Consider the following 18,891-nt stretch of genomic DNA (forward strand, 5'->3'; position numbering starts at 1 on the left):
CGGTACGGAAAAGTACCGGCGCCCAAAGGACGATGTAGTGTACGATCCTGACAACCCGATTACTCTAGCTGTACTTAGAGGCGGCCAATCATCTCGCGACAACAAACACTTCATAACCCCGATACCGACCCCGCCGGCGTGGTCTCCATTATTCGGTGCTTACTGCTGTCGATCCAATAGGGTCGATTAATTCTTTCAAATATGATTCCTTCAGACGTTGCCCTGAGCCGAGGTTCGCGCCCTACTCTCAGGCACCCTCAGGCCTGTTGTCTTAAATTTTGTACCCGTTGAGAGCCTTCAGCGCTCCCCACATGTCCGGCCAAGTAGTTAATGCCATCTGCGGCAAATCTACAATAAGTCTCGTCAAAAAAATATAGATAATAAAATATTGTAGAAAAAGAAACCACTAGGTAAGGTACTCGGAAGCCAAACGCACAACCAAGAACCCTACATCATTTTCAATGGTAATCGTCGATAAACTACAAACGCATGTACTACTAGTGTCACGTTCTATTTTCCAAGTTTGCGGCACTGCATATTGTTTGGTCGCACATAGTGTATGTTTATTTGAGCGATAGCGGGGTTCCAAACTTGAAAACTAGAAAATAATAAATATAACTACTTATTACTGTCATTATTTCCTGCTTCAAAGGTCTTCAAAACATCATGCAATTCTAGACTAAACGTTGGATCAGGTAAGTGAGCCCCGGAACCACCGGAACAAAGAGGATTTATAAACACATGCAGAATTGCCTCCACCCGATGTACTGCGTCACATAACCATCACACACACGTCTCATTGAAATTAGTATCCATTTGTTCGCCAATAAACGTTATCGGCATCCGACGTTGGTTTTATTGCGCGCACTTTACGGAGTGCTCGTAAACGTGTGAACTTGTCCGGCGAGATATGTGGTGGCTGTGGTGGGCGACGGTGGCGTGGATCATGCGCGCGCGCAGCGCGATCGAGATCACAGGCGAAGTGTCGTTCGACCTTCGCATCTCGGAGGACGGCGTTCCGCCTTCCCCACCACCACCAGCCCCTCCGCTGCCCCCAGCCGCCTCCGCCCCCCCGGCCCCGCCGGCGCAGGCGGTGCGCGCCCAGAACAGCATGACGGCGGCGCCGCCCGTGGAGTGCGTGTACCAGTACCCCGAGACCCGACAGGTCAACGCCATGCTCAGCAATATGATGAACCAGCTGACTAAGGTACTAGATGTAAAACTGACACTATCAGTAGATATATAATATTATACGTTGAAAGTTTCTTTTGTCACGTAGGTCAGCTGGAAGAAATCTCTTTGATTAGAGATAAGCTTGCCTGTACTATCTGTTTTCTTTGTATGTTTCTTGTGTCTGTTTTATTGTGTACAAATAAATAAATATAGCTTCATCATATGTAGGCTCAGTAACTTGACGTGTGTTTCTTCTTGTTCTATAGGAATCTCTTCTCCATCATGGGACCCTGTAGTAGATAGATGTTTTCTCTGTATCGGACAGTACGTCTCTCGCACGTGACCCACCCACAGAGGCTGTTTCCTTGCACCCCGCCAGATACGTTTCTGCATCAAACAGCCCGTTAGGGTGACCGTTATTACATGCACATACTTAAATCGTACGACGACAATATCTGGTGTCGTGTATCGGCAGGTGTTCGTGCGCATGCACAAGTCCATGTCCCCGGAGGTGCGGCGCAGCGGGGCGAAACGGTTCCGGCTCGTCTCCAGCAAGCAGTCGGACTTCTTCGACCACATCTACGCCAACATGACCGAGGAGTACCGGTACGGCACTGCCGCGGGACGGTTCGTATAGTACGTACTGGGAGTGAGAGTGACGGGGGGCGTGTTGCAGGCGGTTCGTGAACGAGACGAGCCACCGCGTGCCCAGCGCCGGCGACCCGTGCCGCCACCAGGAGGAGCTGCGCGACGTGTGGCGCTCGCTGCTGGACACCTCGCAGGTACGGACACACCGCCCCGACACGAGCAACACTAGTGAAGCTGCTTCGCCCACTAAGCGAGTGTGGTCCCCGCAGGAGTCGCTGCGGCGCGCGGCGCTGCGCTGCGTGCAGGAGTACCTGCGCGTGCAGCAGCGCGCCGCGTCCCCGCGCCAGCGCGCCCGCGCCGCCGCGCTGCTGCGCCGCGAGCTGGGCCGCGTGCGCTCCGAGCAGCTGGCGCTGCTGTGCGACAGCTTCCAGCTGTGCTACTCCGAGCTGCAGTGACGGCACCTGCTGTACGGACGGCTGCGCCCTGCTCGCTTATATTACCCGCGGTCCTCCATTACGACGAGACAGGGGGTATATTGGTAGTAACACGTCATACTAATAAGTGTAACTATTTATTTATTTAAACTTAACCTAGAACAGAAATAAAATTAGAGATTATTTGAAATATTTTCTTTCAATCCCATCTAAATAGATTAATACGAATTAAATTCATCTGTATTAAAACAAAAAATAATCCACAGCCTAAATAACAAATAAAATAGACCTAAAAAGTCTATATAGTAAAAAACAAACTGATATAATAATTTATACTCGTGCGTAATGGTGCCAGATTTTGTTAATAAATCTCCTATAAAATAATAAATAAGCGATACAGTTTAAGGAATCATGCCAATCAACCTCTGGCCCACTCCATATAAAACTCCCCTTATACTCGACAGTTCTAGTTCTATTCCTCATCAGCAAACTCCTCGCGGAACATCAGGTGGAACCGTCGGAACTCCCGCAGCATGTGGTGGAAGGTGTCCCGCTCGTGCAGGATGGTGGTGCGGAAGTGGAAGCTGCCCGCGGCTTGTCCGAACCCACTGCCCGGCACCACGCAGATACCTGGACATACGTACATGACATATGTATCACGCCTGCTGCACCCCGGCGGATGTAACTACACACCCCCGTTAATGGGCTCAATACTTATTAGCTGTGTGTCACTTGTACGTGGAACCTACTTTTGATCTCTCGTAACTAGACCCAAATGGGCAAAAATCTAAAATGATCAGTCTAACTTCAGAATTCATATTAATCATTTAATTTATTGCGGTCCACATTTTTTGATGTAAAAGTTAGTATTACTTAGTTGTTTACCCGTATTGGACACAAGGAAGGAGGAGGCCCTTTATGGAATATAATCATTGCTTTGATATAACTGGTTATATCGTCGAGGAGCATCGTATCCTGCTGTAAGCGCGTTGCCGTTGGAAGTTCATTAACGCCCTATGGACCTATAAATACGCGCAATGAGCCTGCGTGGCTCCAAAAACCTCGTGATAACGCCTCTAATGCGGGCCTCGCGTGAACCGGCAGCTGTACTACACACACACAACGGCTGGTCGGCGCCAGTAAGTGATTGCTAATGTTCCCTCTACACGAGTCTACGTACACAAATCAAACGAACGTTTCTTTCAATAACGGGAAATAAGTTTTTCCGACATTTCCTACAAGCTTTGATCAAATTACGCGAACATTGTTTGATATGTATTGTAGAGCTTTTTTGTCAGAAGATTTTTGTGTTCATGATATCTATTTGTTAACGTTGCTCGAAGATTGAAGAGTTTTGTTTGAATAGAAACCATATTTATTTTGGAGAGCTCATCGAACGTTCTAGAGATAAAATTCCAGGCACTCACAACTGTATTATCAGAAATGTGAACAGACTGGACAGCATACTAAAGGGATTATTCCTGTCACTGACCTGTCGCTTCGAGCAGCCTGAGACAGTAGAACTCGTCGGGCGTGTGTCCGAGCGACGCCGCCGCCGCCTGCGCCCGCGCCGGGATCTCCACGCGCGGGAACGCGAACATCGCGCCCTGACACATACCCACATATTTACAAATAAATTAACAAGTCGTGGGATGAAAGGCTTTAAAGCTGAAATGGTATTTAGTGGGGTTATCATATTGGCAGCATGCGTGATACAAGATACGCGGGCGACGACTCAGAGGTGAGGGTTGGCGTTGTAGAGGTGATTTACCTTCGCGGCACAGTAACCTCGAATTATATCGAGGGCTTCGACCAATGGCCATACGACGTCTATCTACATAGATAGCATTAAATGATGCATCAATTGGTGGAAATCCCCGATGGAAAAATAGGGGACCCTAGCAGTGGAACACTATTGATTAGGAAAAAAAACACTCAACATTCCAAGGGCGAGTACAGCCAATATAGAAGCGTATGTACTCACATCGATAGTATTGCAGGAGTATCCGGGTATGTCGTTGAAGGCGGCGTGCGCGGCGGCGGCGCGGGCGCACAGTGTGCGGTGTATCTGTGACCGCTCCTGGGAGAACTGCGCGTACGACGGCTCGCTCGGCGCCGGGGGACGCAGCTATGATAAGGAAAGTACTATGTTAGGAGGTAAGTAATGAGTCGGTAGTAAATAACCTACAAAGACAGTTTTGAATGATCTATCAGCAGAGACAGTATACGGCTACATACGACACAGTCGAGCGCGCACTGCCCCAGCACGGGCGGGCACTGCGCGACGGCCCGCGCCCGGCCCAGCACGGCGCTCACGTCGCGGCACACGCGCAGCTCGGCCAGCGCCGCGCGCAGCCCGCACTCCGCCGACCAGCCCTTGGACAGCGTCAGCAAGCTGCACAGGTCCATGCTGGCGTACGGCTCGCCCATCTCGTGCATCACCTGGGTGCAAACACACGTTCTCATCTCATTAGCCTAGTTTTATAACAAGTGGGGTTTTTGCATTGACTTGTGCCGAAATAGGATTTACAAAAGATCAGTAAGTAAGTAGCATTATGAGTTAAGTAGTACCTAAGTTTCTTACTAAAGATTACTAGTAGGAGTAAGTGTAGATGCAGTCTCAGATGCATGCGGATTCCCAACGACGGTACGCTAGTGGTCAGGAATTTAATCAAGAATCCAATTTTGTTGTTTAGATTGCCAGGGGGAATACTACAAAACTTAGGATGTACAACGTTGGCCGATAAAAATACAACGATGCGATCTTATGTTATTTACGATATTAAAATTTTTCAGCGTCGTACATTTTAGAAGGCTTGGTGGTTGTCCAACTCTAAACCTTGCTAACGCAAATAGAAAAGGTCGCAGTATACTTAGCCGCGCTCACGGGCCGCGGGGCGCACGTCCACACGTACAAGGTTAATTGAATATATCATTGCCGAGCCTGCCCGCTGATCATCATTATTCTACGACAATAATTTTCATCTCGCTAAATAATTATCGTAATAAATATAAAGCCAAGTGAGAGTGCCGTTGAAGATGTTTCAAATTATATTGAGTGTGCTTATACTAGATAATTTAGGCGAAGGAATTTGTGTGTTAAAATAGCGCATAAAAAAACTTGTATATTGCTGTTTTCAGGATACTTAGCCTAATCAAACCCTGGATCCAATTCACTCAAATAAATCTTATTTCGAACAGTGTTTTGTATTATTTCGTAACTATCTTCTGTTGTGTGATATGAGATTGAACTGTTGAAGCTGACCTTCTTGAAGGAGTGAAAGGGCTTGCAGACGATGTTCTCCTGGTAGACCTCGTCGGCCAGGATCAGCAGCCCGTGCTCGTACGCGAACCGCACCACCTCCTCTATGTTCTCACGGGACAGCACCTGACACCAACAGATTGTTTGATACATACAAAACTATTGCCCGAATGCGGTAAGCCACTTTTGATGCGCAAGTCCTGAGACTGACAATATGATGAACCGTATGGTGACAAGCGATTGGCCATATAATGGGCATCATGGTGGAAAGGGCACAATTCCGCTGTCAATTTGTACAACATATCCGAATAGACGAGCAGGTTGAAAGTTCAGACAGGCAGTCGCATCTGTAAAAAACCAGACCTATCAAATCTTAAGGTTAGGTAAGCGGATCCTGTGAAAACGGGATAACACTACGGAGATGACGATTCTAATAGATAATCAGTACAATCAGTTGAAGACATATGTTCGCTTCCATTCCAGCAGCGTCATAAAAGCTTAGTTGTATTCGCAGTAAGGTTATATTTGTTACGTATTTGTGTATGTTGTTTCCATCCATTAGGGACCACATGTCGGTACACACGCAACACAATGCGCGCGGTTTATTCATTCGTTCTCATTGTCCTGACTGCCGGGGGCGACCCACTGCCGTGTACGGTGGTTCACATTAATTATTATTGCGACGGAGCATATTTGTAACGCAGCTACAACTCTCCACACCCTTCGCTTTCCAGATGGTCCATCAATATGTCAACAAAGTATACTTACGAACGTTCGTTCATGTCGTCTTGGAACTGAATGCCTAAATCGTTAAAATTAAAATTTGCTGTTTAGCCAATAGTTTCTTTTTCATTTACAAAAACACTGGGGCCTCGAAGCCAGAACCAAAAGAGGCTGTAATTTATTTTCTGAAGATTTATGACCTCGGCGATTACAGACTACCTACAATTTATCTAAGACGTGTCTTACTAAATAATATAAGTACAAGTATATTGCAGCCGCACATTTACTGCCAAGATCGGACGTGTCAGCCATATGAGAACGCATCCTAGTAGGTAACCAGAGACTCAACCTTAGAATATTATAGGTATACTAAATAATATGCATATACCTGTCCGGTGGGGTTCCCGGGGTTGATGATTACGATGGCCCTGAGCGCGTGGTCGCCCGCGTGGGCGAGCCAGCTGCGGCGCAGCTCGCGCGGGTCCAGCGCCCAGCCGGCATCCTCGCTCAGCTGGTAGTCCACTCGCCGCACGCCCAGCTCCGCCAGCAGCCCCGAGAACACCGGGTACTGCGGCACTGGCACCATCACCGCTACACACACCAACGTTATATATTGGGTAAATTATTGAAATTGACTAGGTATACGCAGTTTAAACTGGTGCAAGCTTTTCTTTTTTAGGATAAAAAAGAAGCGAGTGGCCGATTAGGCCCTTATTTGTTGCCAACACTCTCGACTTCGTTCTATGATTCTTCAAAGTATGACTCCTCTTTCCGTCTTCTGGTTGTCTACAAGATTGGACGACCTGATTGATTGGAGAGATTGGCCGTTTAAGGCAGTGTAATGAAAATAAGAAAATAACCACCCAGTGCTACGGTTATAAAAACATAGGTACATGTAGAAAACAAGATAATGAAAAACTGAAAGCACTACCTATCATAGATCCGAGCTCACGACACAACAGACCGCGGGAATGAGGTCTAAAGTATTTACAAATTGGGTCTGTGTACCTGTATACCAGGCATACCAGGGTACGTACGAGTATGGCGCGGCATTCCACCGCCCCGCGCTGACGTTGGTAATATCGTATGCAGAACTAGGGGAAAACAGTTCGTCAGATAAAACAACCGTAACATTTTTATACGAATATTGGAAGGAAGCATCCGTCCGTATCGGGGAGCATAACAACATAGTTTGTGGTTGAATGGTCTTGATATGACCATCACGGCCGTACCCTTAACACATAGAGAACCTTACCTATCTATAAAATACACGAATAAGAGTTTATATGAACGAGCAATTGCATGTATGTATACATACATGTACAATATATGTATGTATGTATTGTAGCCCCACACATGCGACAGTTAGAGAAAGTTTCACTGTCCGTTTAGTTTTGTTTCCTGTTCCACGGCGGTTGCTATTTATGTCTCCAACACAAATATACATAGGTAATTAATTGTCTGGAATAGTAATGGTAGGCAGGGTAACGATCTTGATCATATCTGTTGTTTATTACATTACATTATATAACATCTAGAAGATCTATATTCGCAAGTCAACAAAAATAGCAATCATCCCACTTGTACCTTTTTATTTTCAGCACTTGGGGGTCGCTGGTCCCCCTGAATAACAAGCACCTCCTAATGTTGAGGAGGGTAGCCCCGACGATGTCGGGCGCCCTTAGGAACAAGAAAATATCCTGAATACAAACGGAGATCGAATTGTTTATGTTTGCTCCAAAACTCAGCGCCAATAATGGCTAACAATATTGTTGGGACTATTTGTGATAGGCTGTGGCGATGACTCGATAAATTATTTATCAAAACGTACATAGTTAATCCGGCGGCGGCGGGGTGTACCTATTTATATCTGCAGGATAATATAATGATCGTTCGTTCATTACGGATTACCAGCCGGCGGGTGCGGAGTGCGGGGTGGGGTCGCGGATACGTCACCTGTGCCACCCGTATGCATTGTGGGTGTCGCGTGACACGATGATCCACAATAAAATATCAATTTATAAAAAAAAGATACGACCGTTATCTAATAGGCACCCAAGGAAAAGTTAAATACAATAATGCTTATTGAGAAGACGTCCTGTCATTTCCTTTATTCAAAATACGTGTATTTTGTAGTGTTAGAGAGTGAATACTTATTATATGTGTAGCTATTAGGTATAGTACTTACCATAAAAAAAAAATAGTAATAAAATTACTTACCTGGCGGTTTCCCGTCAACGGGGCAGTTGATCAACTGAAACACGGCCCGTATGAGGTCGGTGGCGCCGGCGCCGAGCAGGATGTCATCAACGTCGGCTGGTACCCCACCGTCGCGCTTGCGCAGGTATTCAGCCCCGCGACGCCGCACTATGCGCAGCCCCGCCGGCGGGGAGTACGACCCCACCGACCCCGACCTACGCAGACACACATACAGTATTATACGAGAGGTCTAATCGGGCAACTTTAGTTTTTAGCACAATCAAAATCCCTACACGATTTTAATGGTTGAAAATGTCATAATACTTCCTGTCATATTATTGAAATGTCAGATAATCAGAGGGTTTCTAGTTTCCATATCTGCCAAGAAAACCCCGCATGGTAAGACGTTAATGCTTATCTTGTCCCGTAGCCAGCCAGGTGTGCAGGGAGGACACAATTAGCAGCATTTTTTGCTGATTTTGATATGTACCACCATAAAATAACCCTTGACCTGACTTGCCCTCCGCTGGATCAAAACCACGCCCATGAGAAGATACGAAAGTATAAGAATCTCCATACTTACATACATACGATCACGCCTATTTGCCGTAAAAGAAAAAAAACTATAAAGCAAACCACAACTAAGTTGAACCGCAAAAAAATAATTAAAATAATTTGTTTTTTTTTGATACGCCTGATATGCTGAATAACCCCTTGATTTTAATAATTACCAACGTATCAATTGTGCGCGTAAAAATAAACCAAGAGAAGAGAAGAGACGGTCTCAAATGAAAGCCTCTTATAAAGAAGAATGAATGAGATCAACAAAAAAGTAAATAACGAAACGAGATAGGAGATAGGCACACAAGACGAGATGGACCCTCTTCAATCCGCTCATTACGAGTACGTAATTACTGTTAGATGGATGCTGTGATACGGAGCTACCCTGATCGTCTCGCTAATGTTATGTGGAACTCCGCTAATTTATATCGTCTTCAGTACCTATACACTGGGAGTTAATGTTGTGAATAACATTCTTATTTTAAATAAAAAAATACGTTCAATAAGCAAGTTGCAGTGTTATTACAAAACGAAGGCTAGAGATAAACTAAGTTTAAAATAATCCACGCTACGAAAGAAGTCGACTGATTTTAATGAAACTAATTGTCAAACCATAATAATTATATTATATGCAGAATCTGCGACTGTAGCGCCGCGGCCGCGTGACTTATTACGTGACGCGGACTACATTGTACACCTAGTTTATCTTTTAGTGTTCGATTTGTAATAAGGAACTTTGTTGCTGTTTGAATAATTACTTGTTACCATGCACCTACACTAACAGTGATGAGATCTAATACCCACATACTTAATTCTAAGCATTTCTTTCGAAACCAATCGCGGCAGTTATATTACTTATACGGGCTATAAAGTAATATTATAGCTGAGCATTGCAAATCAAATGTTTATGCGCATGTTATCAAATATAAACGTGGTGCTCGCACCTTCACAGCACACCAATGAGTAAATAGGAAATACAGATTACGAACAGAAGCGTCTACTGGTCCATGTTACCTTATTAAACTTTATCATTATCGATAAGTACTAGATGAATACAAATCAGAATTATGTTTTTCCGCGACATTGTTGCTTAATTAGTAGCTTCGTTAGCATATTTATAATAATTGCTATTATGCTATAGTGCAGTAGATACTACACGAATCAAGGTAGAGGAAAAACTACAGATAATGACTAAATGGGCCGGATACGATCTTCTGAACAAAAGATTCCACAAATTAAAACCCCATATAACACACTACAGTACACTACACTGGCTAGGCAGTGTCAGCCGGGAGACACGCGTGAGGTCCACATTAAAGTTAATCCATCAGCCGTCGTGAATTATTGACAACATCGTGCAGCTAATGAAGCATGCCCCAACCCCGCCATGGTGCCTATCAATCCATTTTATCCTTCTCGGAAATAGACACTAGCAAAGCGCTTCAATGTTGGAAATATTTCCTCCTTAATCGAATATCTGAGCAGGCAGCAGGGCGGCCCTCGCTGGCCCCGACCAGCACCCTCATTACCATATATAATGCGAGACACCGTATTCGGCCATCGCTGGACGTTTCCTACAATAAGTTGGAATTGCTTTTTTTTTAGTGGATCGCGATCTGGATGTCCGAGTTCGATTCCCGGTGAGGACATTATAGAAATCACTTTGTAAGAAGTTCTTTGTTTGGTTAGGGTTTGGAGATTACTACAGACTGAATCACTTTATTATTAACAAAAGTAAGATGATCCCGTACTTCAAAGGGTGGTCGTTACATGAGCCATGTCAGGCGCCTGAGGCCGCTCAATAATAACTCTGACACCAGGGTTGCTGAGAAATGCTGCACGATAGAAAAATAAAGGCAGACCCAAGTAAGTACAAGCTCAAAAAACGTGGAGCAACATGGTGTATACCTGGAGAAAACGTGATAATGCTATGTCATGTCGGTACTCACGTGCAGTCGGCGAGCAGCTCGCGAGCTCTCTGCTTGACGTCCTCCGGCGCGGCCGAGGACGCGATGCACTCCGGATCCGACACCAGCGACAACACCTGACATAGACAGTTAATTAAATACACATACCTACATGCTTCTAGACTGAACTGGGAGAGAATGAAAAACATAATGTTCAGCTGTTACATCATCACAAACGACTGAGGTATTGTGGAAATATGGATGATTAATAATTTCCATCTTAGGACTTCGTATCAAAAGTGACTGCAAGTTGTCTTTTAATTTCTTGTGGCTCTGGCCACCACATTACAGATTACAGACGCGAGTGTATGGATTTATATTTGTATGTATGTATTAAATAATGTAGTTATTGATTGTCATTCTTCTTCTATATGGCGAGCAACGTGTTATATGAACGCTACGGCGAAGATCGGGCGCCCCCCGATGTTAATCTACACAGCGTGATTGAGGTGCGAAGGCTGCAAACATTTGCTTCGATAATTGAGTGTTGACGTTCCGAATGAGCGCCCAGCCGGGAGGAGGCTGCGACGCGACGTAACGAGCCGCGCCGCCCGCGCCGCACACACACCTATGACTGCTAGACTTAAACCAGAACATTTTCCTTTAGCTTTTCTGTTGCTATGGTCATAAAAGCATTATGATCTTTGGAGTTGTCAAGACTAGAGGCATTTAATGGGTAACCGTGTGTGTGTTAGAACTACCGACCTGTCTGATGAAGGTGATGGGCTTCTGCCCGAGCGCGTGACAGTCGCCGACATTGGCATAGATCACTTTCGTGAACGGCTTCTTCACGCCCTGCAACACACAATAGTAGGTAAAAATATACTACTTACTCGGCGTGCTTTTATGTTATAACCAAAAAATTAGAAAGGCGCAGACAATAAAATATTACGTATGTAAGTATACGTGTCCAACATAACGCACGCATCATTACAACGTACCTACTATTCCACAGTTGGATTTAACGGCATCTCCGGGTCCGGAATGATAAGTAAAATGTATATCAGTTACGGAACATGTACGAAAATTATATTATTGCAAAATCGTTTACTGAATACGAATAACTTACACAGGGTTACAAAATAAACAATCTGCGAAAACTGCAAACTGGTCCAAGTGCCAGCCGTGCAGGCTGTAGCCCGTGAAAGACGTCGGACCGCCGGGAACCCTATAAATCGCTTTCGTGTGACGTGAATGCCAAGTTGCCCGATCATGCCCCCAATATTGGAGGGGGCCGGAGATATATGCAGCCCTTCCGGTATGCTCGGCCAAATTGCGCAAATACTTACATCTCAAGATAGAGTTTACGTTAATAATGCGTTTGTAAATAGAGAGCAACGTGACGTGCGCTCGTCCGTTATCACCGCGGTCACCCGCGAGGGCACTCGCTGCTCGCTTGGAGCACAGACCTACATTCACATGTCAGAGCTGTAATAATGAAGGTAACATAAACCCGCCAATGTCCGGCATCAATCACGCTCACTCGTAAACCGATCAAGTAGATGTCTCCCGACACGGGTCCTCCGTCAGCCACCGAATTTGATTGACTGACTAGCCAACTGTCTATTCCCGATTGATTCCCGGTATCATTTGTCGGGACAAATGGCGGCGCGGCCATTACCGCGGGGCGGGTGCGAGACGAAGGCGGCGATGTAAATGGAGCCGTAAGAATTCGAGATACTTCAAGACTCTTTACTGCCGCTCCGAAGATTTATGCGGCAGTTAAAAGGGACATTGCGAATGCCTCCGCTTTTTGACCTCTGTCGGGGGAATTAACGAGCCCATCTCGCCTCCGCTCGCGGCTCCACGCCGCGTGCTCTCGTTACCAAATCAGAAAACTTGCAGAACACAAAGCCTCGCTAACTCGCTGTAACTTGATAAAGGCAGAAAGTAACAACTCCGCATCGTCATCGCGGGATGAATACTGTACAACTTTTGCGCAGCTCAAGTTGGTCACAAATGGAGATATAATCCGATACAGAAAAGACACAGAACGGCGATGTGAAGGCTGGCGATGTCTTTATTTTGATCATCAACGGCGGCGGCGACTTCGACTATAAAAAAAGGTTCGCTAAGTTATAAAACTTATAAAATAAATAGGAAGATGTAGGTACATATTTCAAAGACGTCCAAGTTATGTGGGGAGGTAACAGCAATGCACGTAGGTAGTATCTTGAATCTTGGCACTTGAATCTCGCCGCGCGGTGCGGGAACAACGCCACTGAGTTGTATTCTATGGAGTTGCTATGTCGCCAACTGTTTGTTGGAAAGATCTTAACAAATAAGTGGGGATATGATATTTGTAACGAAACCCACATTCCCGAGAAGTTTCGAAAGTATGCGACCTAGCCTGTATTGGGCTGGCTTTCCCTTCGTGGGTTGGAATGTCAGATATAAGCCATAGCTTCTGTAAAAAACCGGACTTTTCAACTCTTGAAGGTAAGCGAAACCCGTTAAAAGGGGATACCTAACGCTAGAGAGATAATATATTTGATATGGAGAAATAGGTGGAGATACAATACAAGCACTGCGGAGGAACTGCTCCGCGAAGATAGATTGACTCGAGGGCTGTCTATAATGCTCGTTTCATACTCACACCTAATCATTAAATAAGTTCGGAGATGAATATCCTCCAAGTAGGTGAAATTAAAATTGCCATAAACTTAGCATTGGAACAACATCTTTGCATCACATCTAGTTACAGGTACCTAAGACCAAGCCAGTCGTGACCTTTTAAAAATATACCGATTAATTTATTTCTCTCATGAACGGAAAGGTTGAGTTTCAATTTTAAATACAACTACGATTCTAATTGAGATACCTATAAGTGGGCTACTAAGTGAAGGCTTTTTGTGTGTAGTGGTGGTCGCAGGCGGGACCAGCGGCGGCAACAACACAAACAGCGCGATAAATCTCCCTTATTGCGTCGAACTACACATAACTTACCCCGCACCCCGCGCCCACCCCCGCCCTCGCCGCCCAGGGCCGCCTCCAGCCGCTCCAGCCCCGACTAATGGAGACAAGTTAAGTCTCCGACGATTTGTCCCTGACTTGCAAATCCGACCCTCCCCGCTCGCGGATGTTCCGCGGCTCGTATTTCTCTCCGCCCTGGTTCCGTCCCTGGCGAGCGACCCGCGAAAATATGTTTTTATTGCCCGCCTCTGCTATTGACATGACAAAAAAATAATCCGGCATCTTATTACGTAATAAAATGGAGTATACATCCTCTCGAAACATAACTTATCATAAAGTAACCCTTTCCATTTCATTTGATGTACGCATGGTGTGGGGTGGCGCGTGGCGGGAACATGTTGTGAACAAGCTGGAATCTACCGACGTCTGGGCTGATGGTCGCACTGTAGTGGCGGTGACCATCACCAGCTATACAGCCACGCTACGGCCACCATACGACGACTGCTCCTCGCCCAAGGGAGCCCGCTGAGGGTCGCACACAAACACATTATTGATTCAAAGTGTTTACTAAACAAGCCCAAAAATGATTAGATTTAAATTATTACATTATTATAATAACAGTCCCATCAAGCCCTCGAGTACGAATAATTACAGTTAAGGAGTTTGGACGTACCAACTAGGTATTTGAGATCGTACAATTTTGAGGTAGACTCAATAAGATATAGTGGAGACATACTTCGTAACATTGATACTTAACTATTTGATAACGAGTACTTATTAGGCAGGGAAATGTGGTTTGGATCGAGGTTTATAATATTTAGCTATAAAACTTATAGCTTTAGCATTCTGCAGCAACAATTTTCTTTGCAGATTGATTAACAATATTTTCACCACAATAATCATAATCATTGTCCATAGGAAATTATGAATTATTGAGGAGCTCGGTGGCGCAGCGGTAAACGCGCTCGGTCTGCGAACTTTCGCAAAGGCCGGTCATAGGATGGGTGACCACAAAAAAAAAATTCATCTCGAGCTCCTCCGAGCTTCGGAAGGCACGTTAAGCCGTTGGTCCCGGCTGCATTAGCAGTCGTTAATAACCATCAATCCGCACTGGGCCCGCGTGATGGTTTATGGCCCGATCTCCCTATCCATCCATAGGGAAGGCTCGTGCCTCAGTAGTGGGGACTTTAATGGGCTGTGATGATGAGGAAATTATGATGATAATGTTAGTACGATATCATACACTTATCCCGAAATACGCCACAGATAGTTTATAACCTAGTGCTGAAACACACTTTAATAAATTTGATATATACGCACCTTGTCCAGTTCGCGTTGTATCTGCTCAGCGCGTTGCAGCAGCGGCCCGCGAACAGCGTACTCGATGTCCAGCAGGTGCGGGTTGATGTTGTCCTTCGACAACCTTCCTTCCAGCTTCATGTTACGGGTTGTATTTCAACAAATACTATTCAACAATAAATAAACGCGGCGAGCGCTGGTTGACTTTGTTTGCACCGATATATTTCCTTGTCGAGATTAAATAACTATATATACACTCTTCCGCGATATAATAAACAAGTTAAATAGTAAATACTATTTCTATGCACTATGATAATTTATGATAAAATTATAATATTGTAAACAGTTGTAGTGCAGCAGTCGCGGCGGAGTGTGCGCGGGCGCATCCGCCACCGATTATTTAAGCCTACCTTCCACGCTCGAATCGTCTCGAGGCACTCTTGCCATTTTTCTAATATATCTACAGAGTGTTTGCAAATGATAACTTTTAATCTAATAACTATAAAAATATAATGTTACTTACTTCAATTCACATTTTTATTTACTTATTTTGATTTATTTTGGACAACAGACCGTCATAATACAGCATTTGTAGGTATGACTATCGAGGTTGGTGATACCACATAAGTCCCCCATAAGAAATCTTCACCTCAAAAAAAAATATCTGCAAATAATATACAGGCAGGATTACATACATACATACATAAACTCACGCCTATTTCCCACCGGGGTAAGCAGAGACTATTGAATTCCATTTGCTTCGATCCTGACACACTTTTCTTGCTTCCTCCACATTCATCAATCGCTTCAGGATTACAATTAATTTAATTAATGATTCATACACATCGATCTCGGGGCTTCGTGTCAAAAGTGGCTGCAACTTATTTTGATAGTTATGATCCTGGGGTAGGGCCCAGTTTACACATAGGTCATGTCTGTTTATTTGTATGATATGGATCATTTATCAAGGTGGTTGGTTTCGGAACACACTGTGAACGGTGGTGCGTGTGAGTCCCGCGCGGTGAATCCCTGCGTCCCCTGCGCAGACGCCGGCGGCAGGTGAAGGTTCATGCATAGATCTCCGCTTCATTATCATGCCATACACTCCAAAATGTAATCAATGAAATACATTTTCCTTAACAGACAACAAAAAGTACCTACCTACCTACCCACAAAAAATGTTGGAGCACAGTCAACACTACACACTATAATTAAATAGGTAATTAACTAGGAAAATTACGACGAATTCCTTGTTATCAGTAATAATTGTTTTATCCAATCATACTATTATTTAGCGTCACAACCATAATGATGCAAATATAGATGCAAATAAGTCTTGAAACGGAATAGGTACTTAGATGTGCATCGTGACGCCATCTAGTGATCCAATGGTGACTTTACTTCAACATTTAAGGAAGGGGGAATGAAGTAGGAATATTCCTACTCCCGACTCCATCGTGTAAAAGCCTCAAATGAAGTGTGTAAAAACGCGCTAAAAGTGTTAAGTATTTTTGTTAGATGTCGCTGTTAGCTTTCAACTATACGACAATACTTTTGATAGTGCCACATAATTTGAATATTTTCAAATCCGACTACAAATAGCTGAAAAATGTAAGTCTGTACTAGCCCGATGGAGAACCACTGAATCAATTTGCATGCGGTATGATCTGTATTTCTCCATCAGGGTACAAATTCTAGCCAGGCTAAGCCGGGTGATGTCGATAGTCATTTAACAGAATCTAGTTGTAAAATATTAATAAACCTCAGTGTCAGAGCCCATTACAGAAGTAGTTCGTTATAATGCTTCACAATATCCGTATAAGGGTTAAACATACACGATCTTTGGTAATAATACTCAGTGGTACTTTGTATCGTACACTATATCCACTCCATCAGTTTCCTCAACAAGAATTCCCAACACAATCCGCCACTATCAACCCGAGAACACAATAGGCAATTTGAATAATCTAGATACCTACTTATAAAAACGTGAATTCCTTTCTTATCTTCAACGTGATGTTAGTATACATTTATATTATAATGCACAAGTCCATTTTAATCAGCATGCATGAACCCATCGCGTCTTACGCCAATCTTAATCTCATCCAGATGCTTCCCGCCGTAAAGATTGAAAACAAAATGTTAGCGGTAACACTTTGTTTTCAATACCTATACCAATACAGAGATTTAAACTTAACTACCGCCGTTCACAATATTATACCGTTGCCATGTACCTAATTGTTACTATTAATAGGAAATAAATAATATTAATTAGGATCTGCTGGGACATACTGTACTGTAACCTTTATAATATTGATGCAATAAAGTATTTTTTTTATAATACAGCATCACGCGTGCATCCCCAAATGGGTAGGCAGAGTATATACATACGCTCACAAGCTATAAGGGCGAACTGAGAACCACGTGATATCAATGTTATGAACTGTTAACCGTTCTCAAATATATTCTATATCTGGTAACATCGATGCTCTAAATCAACACCACCACACAGCGGGGTGATGGCGGTCAGTCGTCCGTCAGAGCACAAGTTGATGTACTCACTGCCGTCTGTCCCGCTGTCCGGCCGCAGCCGATGTATTGCGGGACTGTTGTAAACGTAACAAATAGGACAAATACAAAATGAAACTCTGAATTCGTTTGTAATTTGCTATATTCAATCAATTAACAATGCATAACAATCACTTAGCCACTATAATGTATAGATCTCGTAGAGAGAATGTCACATACCACACGTTAACAATACTGTGGAGCAGTATGTGCATATATCGTCACCAGCTCCGTCTCTGTACACAGACAAAGGGTCATGTTCATTCGCCACTAGATACGACTCTGCCAGCTATACTTACAGCTTAAAGTTTATTGTTTGTAAATTATTAAACAAAAAGTATTATTGAAAATGCAAAAATAAATGTATTTATGAACTTAAGAATCTTAAAGAAATAGAACGTGTGCAGCGTGAGACAGAGCTCAAGTTAATGTAGTGTGGCCGACCATGTCATGAGGTTATACATATTACGAGCCACAAGCAGCGACCCTGCGGCGCCCCGCGGGCTCCAGGCGTCTGTCCCGCTGTGCGGCCTCATCGCCGCGAACATGGTTCCGACTCACTCCACCAACACAACAATCCGGCAGTTTGTTTCACAAACTAAACAATTTCAAACAACAACGTAAAACCAAATTCGATAACCGAGTCTTTTAAGACTTGTTTGCAAATCTTATTCTAATCAACAGCCAATATTTAAGGTGGTTCGATTTCCATACTAGTTTATTTATTCAAATATGGGCACACGCCACTTAATTTTACATTGAAACTTATTTCGTTTGCATTTATTTTTGTATATATTTGCGTGAAATTGCTTTTCAACAGAAAATACTGTTAAATCATCGTAAAAACGAGATCAATATTTGTTTAAAATTTGTTTTTCTACTCCTCTACTTTAATCTGGCATTTAAATAACCAAAAAGTCTAATATAAGTACATACATAATTAAACTCTTTGAAAAAGTGTACGCTCTATGGCCTATAAAAGCATTGTTTACAAAGTGTAACTGTACTATAATGTCGCCAAAAAAGCATTGTTGTTGTTTTGTTTTTTTTTGACCTGGAAACTGGCACCTTTACTTTGTTTGGTGCCATAGATATACTATAAAAAAAAGTATACATTTGCCGCCATTTTCCCGCGCGTTGGAAAATAATTTTTATAAATAAAATTTTTCTTTGTATAATTTTTGTTTCATTTAAAATTACGTCG

The 18,891-nt window shown here is 43.8% G+C and overlaps 2 protein-coding genes across 2 annotated transcripts; one reads left to right on the forward strand and one right to left on the reverse strand.

Moving 5' to 3' along the window:
* Positions 1 to 332: 332 nt before the first annotated feature.
* On the forward strand, positions 333 to 2,216 carry LOC126372642 (uncharacterized). Its single transcript, XM_050018491.1, has 3 exons — positions 333 to 1,207; positions 1,649 to 1,779; positions 1,850 to 2,216. The coding sequence occupies exons 1-3, from the start codon at positions 911 to 913 to the stop codon at positions 2,214 to 2,216; spliced, it is 795 nt and encodes a 264-aa protein (XP_049874448.1). The 5' UTR covers positions 333 to 910.
* A 100-nt stretch (positions 2,217 to 2,316) lies between these two features.
* On the reverse strand, positions 2,317 to 15,513 carry LOC126372493 (alanine aminotransferase 1-like). Its single transcript, XM_050018290.1, has 10 exons — positions 15,141 to 15,513; positions 11,613 to 11,702; positions 10,890 to 10,984; positions 8,401 to 8,594; positions 6,569 to 6,771; positions 5,461 to 5,583; positions 4,434 to 4,637; positions 4,180 to 4,323; positions 3,688 to 3,802; positions 2,317 to 2,825 (listed from the first exon to the last, which is right to left on the reverse strand). Exons 1-10 carry the CDS (start codon positions 15,258 to 15,260, stop codon positions 2,668 to 2,670), a joined length of 1,446 nt encoding a protein of 481 aa, XP_049874247.1. The 5' UTR covers positions 15,261 to 15,513; the 3' UTR covers positions 2,317 to 2,667.
* Between the last annotated feature and the right edge of the window lie 3,378 nt (positions 15,514 to 18,891).

The sequence above is a fragment of the Pectinophora gossypiella genome, chromosome 14 (assembly GCF_024362695.1).
Source record: "Pectinophora gossypiella chromosome 14, ilPecGoss1.1, whole genome shotgun sequence".
Classification (NCBI taxonomy): Eukaryota; Metazoa; Arthropoda; class Insecta; order Lepidoptera; family Gelechiidae; genus Pectinophora; species Pectinophora gossypiella.

Coding starts and splice junctions, on each gene's coding strand:
- LOC126372493 (XM_050018290.1), bottom strand. CDS start 15,260: ATGAAGCTGGAAGGAAGGTTGTCGAAGGACAACATCAACCCGCACCTG. Junction 10,985..11,612: donor CCATCACCTTCATCAGACAG/GTCGGTAGTTCT, acceptor TGTCTATGTCAG/GTGTTGTCGCTGGTGTCGGA. Junction 8,595..10,889: donor GAGCTGCTCGCCGACTGCAC/GTGAGTACCGAC, acceptor GTGTCTGCGTAG/GTCGGGGTCGGTGGGGTCGT.
- LOC126372642 (XM_050018491.1), top strand. CDS start 911: ATGTGGTGGCTGTGGTGGGCGACGGTGGCGTGGATCATGCGCGCGCGC. Junction 1,208..1,648: donor TGATGAACCAGCTGACTAAG/GTACTAGATGTA, acceptor GTGTATCGGCAG/GTGTTCGTGCGCATGCACAA. Junction 1,780..1,849: donor AACATGACCGAGGAGTACCG/GTACGGCACTGC, acceptor GGCGTGTTGCAG/GCGGTTCGTGAACGAGACGA.